This window comes from Callorhinus ursinus, unplaced genomic scaffold (genome assembly GCF_003265705.2).
Source record: "Callorhinus ursinus isolate GAN/ISIS: 27379988/994484 unplaced genomic scaffold, GSC_fseal_2.0 scaffold47, whole genome shotgun sequence".
NCBI classification, from domain to species: Eukaryota; Metazoa; Chordata; class Mammalia; order Carnivora; family Otariidae; genus Callorhinus; species Callorhinus ursinus.
This window is the reverse complement of record NW_027397109.1, coordinates 6,000,455-6,018,060: the sequence shown is the minus strand read 5'-3', so window position 1 is coordinate 6,018,060 and position 17,606 is coordinate 6,000,455. Positions and strand designations below refer to the sequence as shown.

The 17,606-nt window shown below is 43.1% G+C and overlaps 1 protein-coding gene across 4 annotated transcripts in view; it reads left to right on the top strand.

Annotated features, from left to right (window-relative positions):
• CERS3 (ceramide synthase 3) overlaps nt 1-17,606 on the top strand; it is a 115,217-nt gene that overhangs the window by 16,717 nt on the left and 80,894 nt on the right. For 3 of the 4 annotated variants that reach the window (XM_073882504.1, XM_025893110.2, XM_073882502.1), the window contains one exon: nt 3,058-3,176. The exons of the other annotated variant lie outside the window; for it this stretch is intronic. Coding sequence is in view for 1 of the 3 variants with exons in the window: in XM_073882502.1 (XP_073738603.1) it covers nt 3,058-3,176 (119 nt within the window). In the remaining 2 variants the exon portion in view is untranslated. The remainder of the gene's footprint in view (nt 1-3,057; nt 3,177-17,606) is intronic. 4 annotated transcript variants of the gene reach the window in all.

Below are 17,606 nucleotides of genomic sequence, written 5' to 3'. Positions count from 1 at the left end.
TAAAATAATATGCAAGTTGGATTTTCCCAAGTACTTACTTCACAGATGACACTATTGTAGTGGATTTCAAACTGTTTTTTTGGACCATCACTGATGGTAAGTAATACTTTTTAGACCTCAATTTAGAAACACACACACACACACACACACTGAAATAAAGTTTTCATAAAACATTACTTGGTACATATTGATGTTTTCTCTTCTATTCCATTCCACTCCACTCTATAAAATTTCTGGTCATAGCTACTGATAAATTTTGTGACCTCTTGGTAGTGGTTCTCAATACGGACTGAATGTAAGAATTAACTAGGGAACTAAAAAAAAATACTAAATGCCAAAGGCATGGTTGACCGATGAAATGGATTAGAGACTCTAGAAATAAGCTTCCACGTATTTGGACGCTTGATTTATGATAACATTGATATTATACAGAAGGGATAGTCATTTGAATATACAGATGGAAAAAAACCCCTGAATCTTGATTCTAACCTCAAAATTTATACACACTGAGGTGTCTGGGTGGCTTAGTTGGTTAAGCATCTGACTCTTGGTTTTGGCTCAGGTCATGATCTCAACGGTGATGAGATTGAGTTCTGCATGGGGCTCCGTGCTCAGCGGGGAGTCTTCTTGAGATTCTCTCCCTTTCCCTCCTCCTCCACCTCTGCCTCTTCCAGCATCTGTGTGCTCGTGCGCGCATGCGTGCACACACACAATTCTCTCTCTAAAATAAATAAAATCTTTTAAAAAATATATACACATCTGAATGTTAATGTAGATGTGGCAGGTAAAACTGGCAGGTAAAACTATAATTTCTAGATCTGTGTTGTCCACTATGGCAGCCGCTAGCCCCTTGTTGCTACTGAGTCCCTGAAACGTGGTTGGTCCATTAGAGATAGATTCTAAGTGCAAAACGTGCACCAGATTTCAAAACCCTACTGTAGAGAAAGAATTCAAAATGTCTCATTAGTAATTTTTATATTGATTATATGTTGAAACAATAATATTATGGATGTGTTGGGTTAAATAAAATACATTATTAAAATGAATTTCCTTTTTTTTTACGTTTTAAAATGCAACTACAAGAAAACTTTAAATTACATATTTGGCTCCCACTATTTTTCTATTGGACAGCATCATTCTAGATGACAAAATAGGATAGATTAATGACCTTGGGGTGGGCAGTGATTTTTAAAAGAAGACACAGGAAGTACTAGTATATGGAAAAGATCCATACATTGGACTATATTAAAACTAATAACTTCTATCAAAGCTTACCATTAAAAGAGTAAAAGATAAGCTGCCGAAGGGAAGGGGACATTGCCATACATATAAACAACCAGGAGTCATATCCAGAATTAAGAAACAGGTCCATTAGAAAAGATAGACCAACACAATAGAAAATTGGGCAAGAAATTTAAACAGGCGGGGCGCCTGGGTGGCTCAGTTGGTTAAGCGACTGCCTTCGGCTCAGGTCATGATCCTGGAGTCTCAGGATTGAGTCCCGCATCGGGCTCCCTGCTCAGCAGGGAGTCTGCTTCTCCCTCTGACCCTCCCCCCCTCTCATGCTCTCTCTCTATCTCATTCTCTCTCTCAAATAAATAAATAAAATCTTTAAAAAAAAAAGGAAATTTAAACAGGTACTTCACAAAAGAACATATCCAAATGGCCAAGAAACATGGAACATGCTCAACCTTACTGGAGTGGTCTTTAAAACCACAGTACAGTACTGCTACATACCCACCAGAGACGCAAAAATTTAAAAGATAGACAGCAGGTGTGTTGGTGAGAATGCGAGGAAGCTGGAACTCTCATACACAGATGTGGGCGTGTGAATTGGCACAACAGCTCTAGAAGACTGGCCAACAGGATCTATTAAACGAGAGTATACGTATACCCGTGGCCTAGCGTTTGCATTGCCCTACAGAAATGCATACATATGTTTGCCAAAGACATGCTCAAGAATGTTCACAGAGAGTGGCCTTATTTGTTATAGCCCCTGGTTCAGAACAACCCAAATTTCTCTCAACAGGAGAATGGAAAAATAGCCTGTGGTAGTCACACCATGGAACACTAAAAGCCAGTGACAATGAGTCAGTTACTGTCCACGCATCAACCTGGATCTGTCTCAGTCACAACTGTTGAGGGAGAGAATCTAGATGCAAAAGAACGCAGTCAGTGTGATTCCGTTAGTATGAAGTTCAAGAACGGGCAACATGAATGCACGGTGTTAGAGGTTGGGCGAGGATAGTTGGAGACAGTGGGGTAGTGACTGGGCAGACACAGGGGAGGATCTGGGGTGCTGGTAATATTCTGTTTCTTGGCCTGGCTGCTGGTTATAACACAGGTGTGTTTATTTTTGTGATTTGTTACTTTACTATTTGCATGCTAGGCTTTAATAAAGATGTTTGTTAAGCAACAGTAACAATACTGATTTAGGTGTTCTGAATCAGGGGAGGGCGTGGCTTGAGAAATATTTTCTAGGTAATCCCTCTAGAAAGCTGGCATTGAGAACCAGGGCACTAATGAGTCACAAGTGACTCTTTTGAAAACCATGTGCTGATATAACTATAATCACTATGCGAGGCAGTGCCAGGCTCTTACTGTCTTTACTTAAGTTGCACTGACTTTGAGGACAGAATTCACATTGATGAATCTTAGACACATAAAGAATCATAAAGTTAATGCCTTAGAAGGCCGGGAAGGTAACTCAAATGAGCAGTGGGCCAGGTGAGCAAGCTTGTGCCTCACTTAAGGCCTGCAGGTCCTGTGATTACTGCCAAATCTTCTGGGTCTGTTTTTTGTTTGTTTGTTTGTTTGTTTTCCAAGTGAAGCTGTGAATCTGGATTTTTTTGGTGAAAATTCCTAAAATTTAGATGTTGGCTCAAATTATGTTAAAGCCCTCCCCAGGTCAGATGAAACTGATTTGTAGGTCCAGTTCAGCCTGCACCAGGTTCTGCCACCAATTTGTAACTCTGACTTCAAGTTTTAGAGCCAGAAGGAAACTTATGGGTATCATTGTATAGTCTATTAATTATGTTTCCCTTTTCGCTTCTGCAGGGATGTTGTGAAAGTAAAGGCGAAACTTTTACATATATATATACACAAACTTATATATATATATATATACACACACAGTACTTGAATTTCTTCACGGAAAGCTATCCTATATACTCAAGGTAACTACTGTTATTTACATTTTATTTTATTTTATTTTGTTTTATTTTATTTTATTTTATTTTATATTTACTGTGTTGTCTTCACTGTGATCTTGGAAAACTACATCTGTGCCCCAAAGCTTTATTACTATGTGATATTGTTTTATGTATTATGTATGTATTATGTTCTGGGGGGAGGAGAGGTGTTTTGGGCGAGGCAAGTTCCGTGTTATTCTCTATGGTAATACTGTAAATCCATACTCTGTTCTTTTTGAGAGGAGAGATGTTGAGTGAAAGTTTCCTCTGGCAGCACCAGGTGGCAAAGAGCTCCACCTGGCTTAGCCGGTATTTGCCGTGTCTGTGATCCAGTCTCGCCCCCCACCCTGCCCTTCCCATTTTCTCCGAGCCTCCTTTCTAACTGGAAGGAAGAGTGGCTCTGTCTGTCCTGCAGATTTCCAGCTTCCAGTCTCTCCCCTGTGAGAGACGGGCTTTGAAAAGCACACGTCTTCAAAGTCATCAGAAGTGACAATCGGAAATGATTATTTGCATGGGGAAGAGTTACTCACAGTGCATGCTCACAAATATGGATGAAAGGCAAAATCAAGTACTGTAAAGAGAAGGAGCCTTTTTACCCTCAGCGCCTAACTCTGGGTCTGGCTCTGGGTCACCTGGAGCAGGTCACTTGATCCCTCTAAACTTCTCTTCGCGTGTGTAAATTGGGGGTGTGAATAATTATTATTGTGGTGAGGATACAATGAGCGAATGCCGGTGAAAGAAATCGTGTTCATTGTGAGATGCGTGCCGGTTGTTAGTTATGATTGTAAGCGTTGCCTTGAACTTCCGTCGCGGTGTGTGAAGAGACGGTGCTGTTATTCCCGGTTTACAGCCGCGAAAGCAGGTAAAGCACAGCCGCTGGGCACCTGGATCACGTCCCTGACACTTGGCCCTGCACCAACAGTGCTCCCTGGCACAGGCCCTCGCCCCACCGCCCACCTAACCAAATCCCAACGGATCAGTGGAGAATGCAGAAGGGGTTCGTGACCAAGGCCTGCCCCACCCCCGCCTTTTAGCCTATACTTTTCTACACCTTCTCACGAAAAGTTACGTTAAACACAAACCCCATTGATCACAAATGTATTCCCCGCCCCCCGCCGCCTACTCTCTGTGAGGTGCGAGTAAATAGGGAAGCAGTAACCTGCTGGGGGGGCGGGGCGCGGCTACGGACGGGGAAGCACAGGGAAGCCGGAGTAAATAAACTACTTTTTGCTAACAATGAAGGCGCTTTCTCTGGGGAGGAGTGGTTGAGCTGGACCTTCGGAAGTTACCTGAGGATTTCTGTCTCAGTCATGCCTCCAGCCGCTGGTGGCTGCTCAGCCTGAATCCGTCTTTGGCTTCCAGAATTCCTGGGACTTCTGGAGTTGCACACCTACCCTGAGGCCCTGTGGACAGGCCCGCCCCTCACACTGGAGGGGCCCAGGGCAAGAGGACATATGGAGTTGTCTGGCCCTCAGCCTGGCCCTGTCCCCCTTCCCAGCCCCAGAATTGTCCTGCTTGGCTAGAAGCCCAGTGCACGTGAGTGCGGACCCCTTGGTGTGTCTGTGTGTCCAGGCGTGAGTCTCTTTGTCTCCTCCCCAACAGTCTCCTGTTGGCCATCCCTAAGCCTAGGGGTATATTGTGCTGTCACTTTTCAGAGGACAGACCTGGGGGAGGGTCCATGCAGGCCTTGGAAGTGGTCTTGGAGGGGTTTAGGCAGGGGTACCCCTAGCAAGTCTAGAAAGGGGGTATGGTGTGTGGGTGGGCAGGTAGCCTTGGGTCTATGGACTCCTCAGCCAGTGGGAGAGAGGTATGGCCAGAGGAAGGCCAGACTAGGGTCTTTTCAAACAAGGCCAACGTGTTAAGGGTGGGGCTGCTCCTGGGCCTGAAGCTCAGCGCCCTCTGTACACAGTCGGTGCTTACTGATATCACTGAGAGATGCATGAGAGAGCCACAGAGGCTGAGCAGTCTCAGAATTGCTATGCAATATGTAAATGTGACTCCTCTTTACCACCACACCCTGGAAACCTCCACCTAACAGCATGGCAAGGTTGAAATTGCTCAGATTTCATAAGGTGGCAGCTGAGTAACATTCCCAAACCTGTAAACTAACAGGAAGACAAATTTACTGAGAAACAGCTTTGCATGGCAGGGAAGAGAAGCATCCAGGGCTCTCCCTCCCCACCTTGAACGAAAGGACTTCACTGCGGCTCCGCTAGGGATCTCTTGGTATCTTTTAAGAGACTGGACACAAGTTTAGAGGAGTTGATTTTATGTTATGTTTCAGACAATGCTTGCACCTGAGATACTTGCTGTTGAATATCATGTGATCCTTCCATTTGCCTTCACTTTCTTTCAGAGCATGCCTTTCTTTCACAATGACCTTAAGATATCCATATTGAAATGTCACTAACAGGAATGACACAGAGGAGGAACTCTGAATCTCCTCATGCAGCACGTGAAGCCGGCAACCTGCCCTGTGGGTCATCTCTGTTCCAGTCCCACCCCAGCTCTTCTCTAGGATCACACATGGTCCTGCTTCACCTGATTCAGACTAGTCATTCCCAGTAGCACTTCTGCCAGCTATATTTCATGGCAGAAAAAAATTTGAGGAAATAGCCGATAAATCTTAGCTTAAAGAGAAAAGACTTTAAAAGAGAAGACTGAGGAACCCGGAGACCCCCGAATCAGAATCAATAGAGGAGTAGCCAGAAAAGCACATCGACACATGTTCGACCTATGTCGCCCAGGGAAAAAGGAATTGGCCATGCGCAAGATGTGGCCCTGACGTAGGAAACTCTATATATGTTAGCACAGTGTTTTCTCTCATTCATAGCATTGATAGACAGAAATCAGAGAGACCGAAATGAAATTACATAAAAATGTATTGGAGAGAAAGTTAAGGATACTCTCTTGGAAAGAATGTTTGTCTGAAATGTCTGGAAACTTAGGGAAATTTTTATTTATTTATTTTTTTACGATTTTATTTATCAGAGAGAGAGGGCAAGTGGGGGGAGGGGCAAGGGAAGAGGGAGGAGGACAAGCAGACACCCTGTTGAGCACAGAGCCTGACGGAGGTTGGATCCCCGGACTCTGAGACCATGACCTGAGCCGAAGTCAGACACTTAACCAGCTGAGCCACCCAGGTGCCCTGAAATTTTTATTTTTAAATAATGTGTTACATTTTCATATAATATACCCAGGATGTTTTCCTTCCAGACACTTTTGCAGGCAAAATAGCTCTAAGTTTGAAGCCATGGGTTTAATCATTCATCAAAGACAGTAAAATGAATAAGTGAAATATTTCCCTTTTGCAGATGCCCTGCCTAAGTCTCTGTCTCTGTCTCTCCCCCTAGCTACTTAAAATCTGGGTGTTATACACATGTTTTTTTTCTTTAAGGGGCTTCTTGCAGTAGAAGCCGAGACTGGACAGGAATGACTCATTCTGTTCAGTTTTGAGATCTTATGAATTATTTTCCTATGGTGAATCAATAGCAAGGACTAGTGGCCATGGACAGAGGAAGCAGCTTTCCCTGCCAAGGAAGGGAGATGACCCATCCCTGTTTACTCAAGGGAGCAAACAGTGACTGTTCCAGCAGGTGCTAATCTCCCAGCCCCACACCAGCAGTTCTTGCCGTAAGGAATCTTGCCTTTTCTCCTTCTAACTTTTTTTGTGATTTCAGGGTCAGTGAAGAAAGCTGTTGAGAATGAGCAATTGAGATTTTTTCCTGCCCTCTACTGTAGGCTCCCCTGCCTACCGTACCTCACCCTCATCCGAAGATTTCTAGAATCTTTGTCATCTCGTTCTTTTCCAAAGACTGCTTCATTCTGCGGGGGCAGCAGGCTCTGTGACCGGAAACCCTGCCTTTAACTATTACATAAGCATATATTTTTAAAACATTCAACTTTGGGGCTTGCTTCATCAGTGTACCTTAGTAACCCCAAGTCCCTCCCGGAAAGTAACTCGGCTTCCACCTCATCTGTGAGAGGGATGTTCGAAATTCCTTCTTGATCAAGAGGTGGCCCCACGCCCTTCTGTAGGTTTTACTCTCTTTCGTAAAATGATTCCTTTGTTGATACTTCCCTGGTCGGGTTCCAGTGATGAAGGAAATCCTGCTGTCACTGAGGAAATGAGTTACCCTGTCAGGTGGTTACACTCATCCCTCAGAAATGCCTTTCTGACACTCGGTCTGGGGGACCTTCACACTGACTAGGGGATTGTCGGAAATCAGTGAATGAGGGCCGAGTGTTGGGCCACCTGCAAGTCCGTGGTGCCATTGATGAGGAAATGTAAATAGTGACAGTCCTAACACCTACAGCGCTCACTATCTGCCCCAGGTTACACAGAGTGATTTAGACACATGACCTTATTTAATCCCGACCTAGACTGTACAGAAATAGAAAATATTATTCCTATTTTATGGATGAGGAATTCCAGGCTTGGAAGAAAGTCATGTGCTGTCCTAGCTCAGGTAGCTGGAAAGGGGCGAGGTTGGGCATTCAGAGTCCCAAACCCCTCTTCCTTGATAAGCCAATAGTCCTTGGGTTCCTGCATGTCCTATCCTAGAAATTCTACCCCAGGGTGTTGTGGGGGGTAGTCTGGGTATCACCCCAGGTGAGTCTGATCATCCGAAGGGTCTGAACTAGATGACAATGTATAGCACAGCCTCTCCAGAACTGTCCCTAGGTTTTCTGTTTAGGATATGAAACCAGTTCTTTTCCGCGCAGTGAGAGATGTGGAGATGGTGGGGAGAATGCACCTGTGAAGGGGCGGGGGCGACCCGTTACTCTCCCTTGGGGAATCTTTTTAAACTTAGCCTTTAATCTTACTGTTTAAACCCGCCTGACATCGGATTCTTGCCCAGACCCAATAAGGTGAAGATAAGATAATGTGACTCCATAATGTAGCTCCAGGACTTTACTGTGTTCAGGAATTTCTACATGCCGAATCGCTCTCCATCTACAATAGGTCTTTGTGAAAGGTAGAATCAGCACCATTGAGCAAGTGAGCCAGCAAGGAATTCAGAGAGACTGAGTTGCCCAAGTTCACTTCGTTGTTGTTGTCGTTGTTTTTAAGATTGATTTATTTACTTTAGAGAGAGGGAGGCCGGAGGGAGAGAGCAGGGGGAGGGGCGGAGGAAGAGGGAGAGGGCGAATCCCAAGCGGACTCCCCACTGAGCACGGAGCCTGAGGTGAGGCGCCATCTCATGACCCTGAGGTCATGACCTGAGCCAAAATCAAGAGTCTGGCACCCAACTGCTGAGCCATCCAGGCACCCCGCCTCCCAAGGTCACTTAGTTTTAAGAGGCAGGGCTGGAGCTCAAACCTGGGCTTTCTGACTCCAAAGCCATGGTTCTTTCTCAAGTTTTTCGGCTGTTTGAGGTGGTATGTGAAGCACTACATTCTTTTTTTTTTTTTTTTTTTCATTTTTCATTTTATTCATCAATTACAGGCTGGCAGTGTGAATGGCAGTCTTGCTGACTCTTCTTACCTGGGACTACCTGGTGGGAAAGCTCCTACAGCACCCTTCAGCTCTCCCCAGGAGGGCTTTGCAGACTCTAGGTCAATCCTCTCATCTCTCAGATGGGAGATCTGAGGCAGAATCAGGGCCTCCCCTTAGGCTCCTCTGTGAGTGAGTCACTGTCAGCAAGGTTCCCAGCCCCCTTGCTCTTGCCTACATCACTCACTTCTGCCTGAGACTAATAACAGGGTAATTTGTGGAGCAAGATGTGTGACTCACCAGGCCAGGGAGGAGAGCTTGTGAGGAAGGACTTGGTGGAGAGGAGCAAAATATTTAATAGTAATTGGAAAGGAGATGCTGACGTGATGCTAATTGGGTTAACATTTCTTTACATTGCAACAGCATTGCCTAGTTACCCAACTCTTAATTTACATTGTAGATTTCTAAATTTAACTAAAAAAAAAAAAACAAAAAAAAGAGGGAAGGGAATTCTGCCTTTGAAAGCAGAATTATGAACAGTCGATCCTGTGTAACTTTCTCATAGAGTCCCTCCCAGTCAGCTTAGATCTGTTCTCTTTGAACCCTAGGATTTATGTCCTTCTAAGACTTATCTATTCTGTAACTTTGCTTCACATCCTGCTGATTTCAGTCACACCTGTTTTTCTGCTAGTTCCTATCCATGTTACCAGTCTAAGTAAACTTCCTTTGTCACTTACCTCTTTCTTCGCCTTGAGCTGGTCTTTGGCAATCTCTGTCAATTAGCGACTGGGGCAGGGATACAACAGAGATGTGATAAAGGTGAAGGGGCATCTGGAAGAATGACATTTTGGTGAATACTGCCTCCTTAAACTGCATTTTCTGTCTTACGTTTATTACCTTCGGAATCTAAAATCACTTTAAATCTATTTTTTATTTACATTTTTAGAGAGGGGAGGGGCAGAGAGAGGGAGAGAGAGAATCTTAAGCAGGGTCCCCTGCTCCACTGAGTGTAGAGCCTGACTCGGGGCTCGATCTCATGACACCGAGATCATGACCTGAGCTGAAACCAAGAGTCAGACACTCAACTGAGCCACACAGGCGCCCCTGAAGTCAGTTTATAGATAGACCTCAAGATCCTGTCTTTCTACTGGCTATGGAAACACACTTTATTTTCTCTGAAATTGCTAGAATACAAAAGATTCTGGTAGTCAGCTTTTGCATGTATAAGAAGAAGGCTGGGAGAAGTTTTATGTAGGTAACAAACTTGCCTTACTTCAAATCAGGTATTAGCTTTTGTATATGAAACATTTACATGAAGAAATTACTGCCTCAAAATATTAATGCAAAATAAATCACCTTAATAATGCTTTTTAGTAAGGGGCAACTGTGTGTGTGTATTGGGAAAACACTGGCTTTCCTGGATTTGCTTGGACAAGGCACTTGTATTTTTCCTGGGACTGTTTCTTCATATCAATAGGGCTGGACTGGATGATTGTATGATTTTTAGAACAAATTGTACCTTTGTTGACTCGAGTCATTAGTAAGAAATCAATTATAAATCTTCCTAATATTGGATCAATAGTAACAAATTATCAAGAGTAACAATAATTTAAAAAATTTTCAACACTAAGAATTTTACCCTTTTTCATGTGTTCTTCAGTTTGCTTTTACACACACACACACACACACACGTTTAGATGTATATGTATAAAGTAGTATAATAATGAAATCATATACTATCATATAATTAAATATAGATATAATTTTGAATTTTGTTTTTTCTAAACTCTTCCCGTGTTGGTAAAAAAATTCACCATAATTTTTAGTATTAGCTGAATGTTATTGCATAGAGTTAACATTTCAAAATGTACTTAAATATTCCAGGTTTTAAAAAAATCATTATGAACACTGAAGTATTATTTATTAACTATAGCTTAAACATATTTTTTGCCCAGTTTCACATATATTCCAAGGTAGGCTTGAACATTTTAGTGATTCCTCAAATTTGGTTAACCCAAGGGGTGGTATCATTTATGCTATTTTTAAAATGTAAAAGTTTTAACTATATCACAGCACTGTATATTATTTTTAAATAACTTCTTTTAATTTAACAGGTGTCAGTTATAGAATTTTACAACCTGAAAGTTCATTTAGCTCCTCTCTTTAGAAGAACAAGTGGTCTTTAATGCTTGACTCCAATTGATCATTTAACAGGCACGTGATAAAGTGATTTACAAATATTTACAAACTTAATCATTTTTACAACCCTGTCAGGGAGGTGCAGTTATCGCCTCTGTTTTGTAGACGGAGAAACTGACATTAAGTTAGTTGTCCGAGGGCACATCGTTCTTGAAGTGTCAAAACGAGTCCTTAAACCCAGGCAGTCCAGCTCCAAAATCCATGTGCTGGACCACCATGCTATATACTGACTCCCTGAATATCTATTGAGCACTTACTGTTTGTATGCTTATGGTATGCCAACTTAGGGATGCTGTTGTGAGCAGAACAGGTATCATGCCTACTCTCCTGCATCTTGAAGTCTGAGGAGGGGGGCCAGACTTCAATCCGATCAACATACAAACATATAATTACACATTTGATACAGGTTATGAAGGAAAAGAACACAGAATGATGGCAGTACTTTGTTTAGATTTGGAGCAGTGGGGGAATAGGGGTCATGGAAAGTCTTGAAGGAGATCTTAGGGAGGCTTAAGTTGAAGCTTGAAGGATAAGGAAGAGACAGCTGGGTAAAAATGGGTAAAATGGCAGAAAGAATGGTTAATGCACATGCCTGAAGGCAGGAAAGAACTTTGTCTTTTGTGCTCAAGGGTCAGAAAGCAGACCTGACTTGTGGGATCTCAAAGTGAAGGGGAAGGGAGGCACAAGCCTGGAAAAGCAGACAGGGGCCCAATTGCCTGAGGGCTTGTTACAAGCTTCTCCTTTAGAGGAGTGTGCAGAGATGGCGTAGGGCCCTGAGGAGCTGCCTCCAAAGGAGGCTGGGGCTGCTTAGGATAGGAAGCCTCTGGCAGAGCCATCCCTAAGTGGGGTTTCTTCTGCACACAACAGCAAACAGTAACTTGTGATTTTCTAGGAATTAAACTTCGTTGGCTCAATATTTAAGTTAGGAAGGGATGATTTAAGTTAGGACCCTAGATCAAGACATATTGTGAAATTTTATTACAGAGCCAAGAGAAACATGGGCTGAAGAGCATAGCACTAGGGGATAGCCCTGGCTTCAAAGACAACTTGACCCCATACAGATGCCAAGTGCCTAGCTGGCATTTTAGGGGTTTATTTATTAGTTTTGCTGGGAAAATATCCCAATTATGTTTACTAACAGGGAAGAATTATTGCCCTAGTAGAAAGTGATAGTTGGCTCATGGGGACATTAACCTAAGCTTTAGAATGGAGATAGGAATAAAGGGGCAGAAGCACATCTTCCTGACATCTCAAGTCATCATTTAATCTACAAGCAAACTCTACACACAGTACTAGAACGGAAAAATGAGAAGACTCTCCCTCCTCATTTGAACTTCAGAGGATTTTTTTTTAACTTGTTCAGAATAACTTGAACTTTCATGAATTAGTATTAGATTAAGCACAGATGGTTGGATTTTTCCATCAGGGCTGTCTGGGCCCAATCAAGATTGGACAAATGAAGCACTGGCCAATAGGAAGAACTCTATAGAATATAGGGATCACTGCTATAGGAAACTTATAACCCTTGGGGCTGAGCTAGAGCGTGCAAGGAAACACCACCTTGCACGGACCCCCTTGAGGGGCAGACCGGTTGGGGAGGGTACAGAGGAGTTACCCCTAGTACCAGTGGAATAGTCCAGAAAGCAGCCCCCTGGAACTTGCCAGATATCTGCCCTCTAGGGTGCTGGGGAGAGCTATTCACTGTAAAGTGTCTCATTGGACGCACTCTGCTACAAAACTCCTAAGGGTGGGGGGCAGTAGAATCTGCTGACTGCCAGGGGCTCCTGGAACCATTCTGGGAATGTACCAGAGTCAGGAAGTAAAACCCTTTCAGCCTGCAATGTCTCTCCACCGTCCTCTACTGACAGAGCTCCAGGGTTAGCTGGCAAAGGGAAAATAGGAAATGGGCCAGACCATTTCACACAGCAGGTAAAAAGAGTGAATTTGGGATTTGAGAGGCAATAAATTGATAATTGGCACCGACTCCATACAAGAAGCCCTGAAGGCAGAGCAAATACTTAGAATGCTCCCCAGTAGGCAGAATATTAATGGAAATACAGGCCCCCAAATGACTTATGTTAGAAGTCCCCTGATTTTTTTTTTATTATTGAATTTCAGGAGCTCTTTATATATTGTAGATACAGTTGCTTCCTATTGCAAATATTTTTTAAAGATTTAATTTATTTATTTGAGAGAGAATGAGATAGAGAGAGAGAGCATGAGAGGGGGGAGGGTCAGAGGGAGAAGCAGACTCCCCGCCAAGCAGGGAGCCCGATGCGGGACTCGTTCCCGGGACTCCAGGATCGTGACCTGAGCCAAAGGCAGTCGCTCAACCAACTGAGCCACCCAGGTGCCCCCGTACTGCAAATATTGCAAACATTTTCTCCCAGTCTGTAGGTCTCCTTTTTATTCTCTAAACAGTATTTTGATGAGCAGATGTCTCCAGATTTTATAATCTGCCTGGAAACAATGTAATACAATACGGCAATATAGTACTTATTTACTTCTCCTTTATATTTTCCCCTATATGTTAGAATTATGATCTAAGCTGTTAAAACAAAAAGTACTCAAAATTCAATGACTTACAGAAGGTAAGAGTTTATTTCTCTTGTATGTAACTGTCTAGATATGTGGTAGGCCAGGAAAATGGGCTAATTGGCCTCAAAGGTTGCTCCTACAGTGTCATCCTTATTTTCAGTTATTAGGAAGGAAGGAAGAAAGAAGCCAGGACACACAGCTTGGTATTTAAGATTACTCAAATAAATGTTACTGCTGTGCCTTTGACCCAGATGTAGTCACGCATGGCCACATCTAGGCGCAGGGGACATTGGGAAATGTTGTCTCACACGGCAGGGCAGTAACATGCCCAGATAAAACATGGGGGCGGGGGTGTAGGGGGGACTATAACTGAAAGGCAGAATGATTGGAAACTCAGGACATCCTGATACCCCTCAATGATATCTTTGAGGTGACACCTGGTTTTGTTTGCAAATACTCTGAATTGTTCTTCTTCTTCTTTTTTTAATCTGTGGGTCTGTTTTGAATTTCTTCGAGGCTTTAAACTGTTACAGTGGTAAAATTTAAAACGAGAGAATTACTTATTATCTTGTTGCAAGTTAACTACTTCTCTACACGAAGTATAGAGTTTGCTGGTTTGTTTCTCTTACCATAAGCCCGGGCATTTATAGGCTTTTAATGCACTAACTCAATCATAGTAAATATCCCTCAAAGGTAAGTTGCTCTATCATTTGCATTGTCTTATCCATTTAAAATGGCACAATTTAAAATGCTTTTAGAATTGGAATTTACAGTTCGCTCAGTCCTTACACTATTGACAGGAAGCAAGTAGCTGCTAATGTTTTCCTTTGTGTTTTATCTTGAAGGCATAACCAGTTTTTTTGGCTGAGTTGGTAGAGTTCATTCCAAAGAGAACACAAACAGATTAAATGTAGATAAACATGTTTACCTGATACCCTTAAACCAAATTTTAAAAATTGTTTTGCAACTGATAAAAATGAGATTGTTTGTAGATAATTAAACTAGATATCATTTTTTGGCTATGGCATCACTCCTGGAGTCTTCAAAAGTCCATTCCAGTCTCGGTTACCCTTCTGTTGAATGCAACAAGTACTTGTTTAGTGTTTACTGTGTGGCAAGCCCTGGGTATACAACAGTGAACAAGCCAGGCAAGGTCCTTGCTCTTCTGGAGCTGCCTTTCTGTCACTAGGGAACCCTGATCCCACCATAATCTAGCTGGTCACCCAGTCCAAAGCTCTCGCCAGCTCACCTCCTCCAACCATAATGATATTCTCAGATCATGAGCACTGATTCCAACGTGTCCTTCTTTTGCTTTATCACTCAGAAATATACCTTTAATTCAATTAGAGTTGTCTGCCTAATTTCCCACTTCCTGTCACTGGCCTTTCTTGGAGAGCTGTATTCTGTTCTGGAGAGACACTCTCTTGTCACCCTCTTCTGACTAAATAGTCAGAGATATGTTCTGTGGAGTTATCTTCTAAGGTGATGTGGTTATTTACAGTAGGTATTGCATGGATAATTACCAGAATTTCATAATTGGCCCAAAACTTCAGCCTGACTCAGAGTTCTTACCTCAGCAAGGGTTTGAGTGCCACATTTTTTTTTTTTGTACTTTGCAAAAACGTTGCTTCAAATAGTGATAAACTTGTGGCCCAGATGGTTTTATTTCTTCAGTCCTAAGGTCAAATTTAATGGTGTTCATCTGAGAAAGTGGCTCAACAGGCTTCCTTCACCCTGTTGGGTTCTGTATCCATGAGGTCAGAAAATAATGAGTCATACAAACCTACATTAAGGAGATCGTCTTCCTGCAAACTACTGGCAGCTGGAGTTGAAAATAGGGTTTAAAACTTCCACAGTATTGGCAGGTGGGAAAACACAGCTGGGCTATGATGCTACCTCCAATACCCATTCTTCCGCAAAGTATACAGAAATAACCGAAAGTATTTTTCTTGCACGTATTTCTTTTTTTTTTTTTTTAAGATTTTATTTATTTATTTGACAGAGAGAGACACAGCGAGAGGGAACACAAGCAGTGGGAGTGGGAGAGGGAGAAGTAGGCTTCCCGCGGAGTAGGGAGCCCAATGTGGAGCTGGATCCCAGGACCCCGAGATCATGACCTGAGCCGATGGCAGATGCTTAACAACTGAGCCACCCAGGCGCCCTCTTGCTCTTACTTTTAAAAAGAGCTTCAGATATTTTTAATGTAAATAGTACAGTTCCTTCAGATATTTTTATATAAATAGTAGTTGTAGTACTCAGAGAATGGACATGGGATGGGAAAAGGGGACTTTTGAGTAGCTGATGAGGAAACAAACAAACAAAAAAAAGTTGGGAGTAAATAAACACCTTTGCTTAAAAAGCATACCAAGCAGAGATGGAAGAGTCGTCAACAGAGCTGACAATATTTCAGTTGCCAGAAAGGCCTAGAGTTGAGCAAAACGAATCAAAATGAGAGGTGGGCTACGAACTGACTGTGGGAATCAGTGGGCTTCTCCGACTGTCCAAGAAGTGAAGTAGCCACAGGGAAAGGGGACTTGAATGACAGATTCATTGTTGCAAATGCTCAGGACTGTTCTTAGAGCAGTCACTTGTGGGCTCTGAAAAAATGCAGGTACTTCCCTGTGTCAGTATTTTCTAATGTCCTCCCCCCTGGTTATTATTGAAATATTGTGATACTTAGTTAACACGGCATAAAGGTATTGCTCTACTTGCTGGGTAGGCAAATGTCTTGTCATCTATCAAGCACCTATTTAAGGCTGTGTCAACGAAGCCAGCACCCTCTTTTACATTGAAAAATACCTTAAGTGGTGACTATTAATAATGTCACTGTCAGATTTGAAACTTAGGCAGAATAGGAGCAAAAATACTGGGGTGGGGGGGTGCAGGAAAGGGGATACATGAGTGCCCATTGTCAGAAAGATGAGATCAGAGGGAGGAACTGACAAATGCCCCCAGTTCCTTATTCTCCATTTAAGACCTCTTGGTTAGAAGCAACAGAATCCACCTCTTACTATTTTAAGCAAAGGACTTCATCGGAAGGGACTCACAGCCCTGAAGGAAGGCTAGTGGACCAGACTTGAATGACAGTGGAAACCACGAAACCAGGGCAGTCAGGAAGGCCAAAAAGCTGAGAGATGACAACTGTCTTCAGCAGCAGCAGCCTAAGCAGGATGCCATCTGCTGTTGCTGGATATCGCTGTCTGCTCTAGACTCACTGATGTGAGTCTAGAGTCTAGAGTCCTGAGGAAAGCATCCAACTGGCCAAGCCTAGGCCATCCCATCCAACTGTCAGCAGATGGAGGATGGTCCACCTTGGCTTTCACAGTGGGAAAGGTGCACCAACTCCCCCCACAGTGGTGATTTCCCCTGATGCTCTGAGAGCCAGATGCTGGGCTACCTCCAAAATGGCACGTCCAGTATACTAGGGTCAGGGAAAGGTGGCTATGAAGGAGGCTAGATGTGCTGGCACAGGCCTGTGGCCTTAGGAGCTGCTAGCGGGAGACTGAGAGACTGTGATTTGTTTCCTGCTAGTAAACCGAAGCAGCCCAGAGGATTGGAGACTGCAGGCCCCAGTTCTCTTCAGCTCATTTTCTCTGTGTTTAGCCTCTGACCTCATCCTGAGAGAAATAACAGGATGGTAGAGAGGCTGGCTAGAGGCGTAGCCTGGATTTTTAAAGCCCACTGCTAGAGCTAAAATGTTGGCTTGTGTATGTCTACTAAATACCCTTACACCCAGGGAGGCTATCAGCTAGGAGAGTCACTTCTCCTTCAGGAGAGTTAATCTGCTCTTGCTTTGTAAAGCATGCTATTTCTTTCCCCCAGAAAGTCATGAACTTTCAATCATGCTGAAATCTGAATCTAGATATAGTCTTTTCTTCACTTAATTACTTTTCTGGGTTCGTGGACACAGGTGAATTTGAGGGGTAAAACTTAAGCTCCATAAATGAAATAATGGGAAGCTCTAGCGTGAAGTTCAGGATGAGTTCTGGGTTAAAAGGGGTGAAACTGAGGAGGCTTTTTAACAGCTTTTCTTTTTTTTTTTTTGTGATATAATCACAGACCATCCAATTCACCCATGTAAAGTGTGCGATTCAATGTTTTTTAGTATATTCATGGTTGTGCAACCAACACCACATTTTAATCTTTGAACATTTTCTCAACCCCAAAAAGAAAACCTGTACCCATCATCAGGCACTCCCCATTTCTCCCCACCCTCCCTTCATACATCCTGAGGAACTAGT